Source organism: Lucilia cuprina, chromosome X, assembly GCF_022045245.1.
Source record: "Lucilia cuprina isolate Lc7/37 chromosome X, ASM2204524v1, whole genome shotgun sequence".
Taxonomy (NCBI): domain Eukaryota; kingdom Metazoa; phylum Arthropoda; class Insecta; order Diptera; family Calliphoridae; genus Lucilia; species Lucilia cuprina.
The window spans coordinates 16137848-16142387 of NC_060949.1; the positions used below are offsets into that span (position 1 = coordinate 16137848).

A 4540-nucleotide genomic window follows, 5' to 3' on the forward strand; every position below is an offset into this window, starting at 1 on the left:
ATACCCTACACCATGAGTATATTTTTAAAATTTTTATTTTTTTAAAGAAACTTTTACGTTGAATATTACCATAATTCCAAAATATTTAAGCAATTTATTAATAAAAAAAAACTAAAATTTCTAAATGAGGCTTTATATAGGTCAAATATGGGCAGATCCTCGGTAAATTTGGGAAAGGATATATTTTTAAATAACAGTTAGTTTTCATTACGATACAAATGGTTACAAGTCAATTTTAGACGTTTAAGACATTTTTTGAAGGGGGGTTTGTATGGGGGCTAGGGTCAAATAAGGGCCGATCCTTACGAAAATCTGCAGTGTCATTTATACTTATATAGAACTTATTTGTGCCAATTTTCAGAGAGATAATAGAATATTTGACGTAATTATGGCATAAAAAGTAAAAATCGGGAGGTACGGTTGTATTGGGGCTTGGTGAAATAATGGATCGATTTCAACCAGTTTCAATAGGCTTCGTCTCTGTGCCAAAAAACATGCTTGGTCCAAATTTCATCAAATTATCTTGAAAATTACATGGACAGCCAGCCGGACAGACGGACGGACATGTCTTAATCGACTCAAAAAATGATTCTGAATCGATCAGTATACTTAAAGGTGGGTATTGGACCAATGTTTTTGTATGTTACAAACATCAGCACAAACGTATGATACCCTTCCCACTATAGTGGTGTAGGGTATAATAAGTTAGTTTTTAGAACAAGTGTAAATCAATGAAATACAATTATGAAATGCTCATGAATATCATTATAAAATAAACAGACCTTAGATAGCTTGGAACCAATATAAAGTACACTGTCGTGTGGTACACAAAAAATACTTCATTTAGATATTTACAAATAGAGGTTGTTATTACCACCTAAGGTCCACAAAAGAAATATTTTTCAACTAATGAATATGTATATATTTATAACCCTAATCAAGAATAACTATCCAGACCCAAATACGCCTACTGTATTTTATTCATAAAATAAAGAATTCAAAAAATAAGATAGAAAATCAAGATTTTAGCATGTAATAGTTCTATGGTACTATACGGTGATGTCCCCATACTTATAGTGGTTGTATTTTATTGAATAAGAATCAATATTATACAATTATAAAAAATCACTAGTACTCCTCAAATTAATGGCGTTTCCGTAATATAGTTTTTGTTTATCTTAAGTGCCAGCACACTGTCACAAAGTATACAGAGATGTCACTTTTGACATTTGAAAAAGTCTAAAATCAGCTTTTGTTTGATTTTGAAATTGTTTGGTGAGAAGAGGTATATAAAATACAGCTAAAAAAATCATTGAATTCGTTTTGTGCAAAAGGGAGGAAAATAGCTTTTTGCTCGTGACGTTTCTGTATACCCTGTGACACTGTTAAACTACATTTAATATAATCAAAAGTGTATAAGAAAAAACAATCAGCTCCTCTGTTAACACTACCTCAAGGCGAATTCAGATAAGGTGGTGACAGTTCTGCAACAACATTTCCAAGGCGAATTCAGATAAGGTGGTGGCAGTTCTGCAACAACAACATTTCCCATGTATTTTGTTTTTGCTTTTGGTTTTCGTAAATGTCAAAAACCATATGTACGGAGAATTCATTTGATGAAAAAATTTTGTAAAATGTTTATATTATATTAAAAAATAAAGATAAAGATATTAAAATTTGTGAGGAAAATATATTCTAAATTGAATAATGTTTGTTTCAAACGAAAAATTCTATTCCGGCAGCTTAATTTGCAAACTTTAAGTAAGTGCCTGAAGTGAAGTAAAACTTAATTTTTTGTGAAAAATAAACATAAAAATACATATTCATGAAAATATTACATTACGAATGAATGAATATTTGTTGCGAATGGATAATTTTATTGCGGCGGAGTAATTTTCAATATTTGGCCATAATGTAGCAGCCGCCGGTCGGGTAAATACCTCATGTGGGTTTTGTTATATAAAGCGTTCCGGAACATACATTTAGTTAGTTAGTCTCTTTATCTACATAGTGAATATATAAAACAATATTGTTGAATTTGTTAACATTTGATAGATTTCAAAATTAAGCCATAACGTAGAAGTCAGCTGCCGCCAGCCGGGTAAATACTTCTCATGCATTTCTTAAGTGTTACGGAAGAGATTCTATAGTTAATCAAGTTATCTACACAATTTTAATATGAAATATAAAACAATATTATGTAATATGTTAACATTTTTCTTAAATAACATATTTGTATAAATACCAATTATGCTATTATTTAAATAAAATGATATTTGTTTACGAGATGCTTGGTATTTTCAGATTATTTACATAAATAATTCAAAATATTGACGAAGTTTTTCTTTGTTTAACGGACATTTTGAAATATAAAAATGTAAACAATAACAAAGTTTGTCAGCTGGGAAAACCAGGATAATTAAGAAAAAAATTATCAGCTGATTAAATAACACCACCTTATATGAATTCGCCTTGTACTACTTTATAAATAATATATCAAGGCGAATTCATATAAGGTGGTGTTATTCAATCAGCTGATAATAGCTGATTGAATAGACCTGGTTCACATTAGGAAACTTTTTTTGGGAAACTTTTAATTTTTGTGTGTGAGAGAAAGAGAAATAAATATTAACCATATCTTTCTTCACACACAAAATCAAAAGTTTCTCAACAAAAGTTTCTTAGTGTGAAACAGGTCATAACAAAAGCGCAACGCTGTTTTAATCTGAATTTTCTTTTTTGAAAATTTCTATGAACCAGGGATGACAAAATCGAGTCTTATTTGGTACTCTCAAAATATCTCAAAAGCACTGTATAATATTATACAAATTTAAAATTTTAATAATGTTTGGCACATACTTACATTGTTCTCAAATGTACAAATAAAATTATAGAGTAATACAAGGTTCCTTCCCGAAAATCAGAAAAAAACGCACATAACTCATAACCAGAAAATCACTTAGATTCACAATATTTATTACCAAATAATGATATAAATACAGAATTATTAAATTTTGTCTTTATATACGAACTTTGTATACATTACCAAATAATTATATAGATACAGAATTTTGAAATTTTGTGTTTATATACATAATTTGACATAGCTCCCATGGATAAATGTGGTTTAAATCTGACGAATTTGGTTTTTTTGGAATTCAATATTAATGGTGTCATTTTGTAAAACGAAACGAGTCTAACGTTAACGAAAATTTATGTTTTCAAAACATTTTGTATTTTGTAAAACGAATTCTAACATTATTTTCGTTTTACGTAATAAAATTGTATTTTGTAAAACGAAAGTAAGCGTTTGAAAACGTTTCAAATGTTAAAATCAAACGTTGAAAAAATTTTATTCGTTTGAACAATTTTCAAGTTCGTATTTCAATTTTTAATTGCAAAAATGGTAAGTTTTTGTTAATAAACAATCATTTTATTGATATAATTAACTTTTTGATCTTTAGGCGAAAAAACAAACAACAAACGAACAATGGGAGTTAATTTTAGAACATATGAACAATAATCCAAATCTTGCTAGGGGTGTTCCTGTGTTTGGAAGCAACCGAAAAGAAATAGACGATTCTTGGGAACAGCTCACCCAAAAAGTGAATGCGATCGGTCCACCACAAAGGGAAAGTAAAGAATGGAAAAAAGTAAGTGCTCTTGGATATTTTATAGCTTTCAAAATTTAAAGTTTTTTTTCAGGTATGGTGTGATCTAAGGACTCGTTTAAAGAAAAAATTAAGTGAAAATAAAGTAAGGGCGTCTAGAACAGGAGGAGGGATAAATACACAAATACCACTTACACAAGTGTGGAACAAGCTGCTGACTCTATTTTAAATGTGTCCACTGCTGTAAATCCACCAGGAGTTGTATATGGTTTGGAGTACCAGGAGAATTCCGTCACGGAAATTTCTTTAGAAGTAGAAACGGAGGATCAACCACAAACAACTCAAAGTAAAAATAAAGAGGCACAAAAGAGAAAATGTTCTGGAGATTTAGGACCAAAGAAGCACTCAAAAGGCTTCGAACAAGAGAGTCTCGATTTATTAAAAGAGCAGAATAAAATACAAAACGAATCTGTTCAAGCAATAAAAGAGTTAGCAGACATTTTTAAAAAAATAGCAGAATCCTTAGACATTTTAGCAAGTTGGGTAAGGTAGTTAAATTCGTTTAACTTTTTGTCTTTAATTTATATAAATAAAAATTTTATAGATTATAATAGTTAATTATGTCTTTTTATTAACCATCAGATTTCACACAATACATTAAAAAAATATTACATGCTTTCTGCTATAATATTGTCTATAATGTCTGAACTAAATATAATCTAATTTATAATCTATACTTGTCAATAGTTTAACCACTAGTCTAATCTTAGATATAATCTAGTTTAGTCTATTATCTAGTCTATAAAGACTAGACTATAGACTAGACTATTGACTAGACTATAGACTAGACTATAGACTAGACTATAGACTAGACTATAGACTAGACTATAGACTAGACTATAGACTAGACTAGACTAGACTAGACTATA

At 29.3% G+C, this 4540-nt stretch overlaps 1 protein-coding gene across 1 annotated transcript; it reads left to right on the top strand.

Moving 5' to 3' along the window:
* The first annotated feature begins 2596 nt into the window (after window positions 1-2596).
* LOC124418576 (nuclear apoptosis-inducing factor 1-like) lies at window positions 2597-3840 on the top strand. The gene is made up of 3 exons (XM_046945279.1): window positions 2597-3406; window positions 3465-3653; window positions 3706-3840. Exons 1-3 carry the CDS (start codon window positions 3404-3406, stop codon window positions 3838-3840), a joined length of 327 nt encoding a protein of 108 aa, XP_046801235.1. The 5' UTR covers window positions 2597-3403.
* The last annotated feature ends 700 nt before the right edge of the window (window positions 3841-4540 follow it).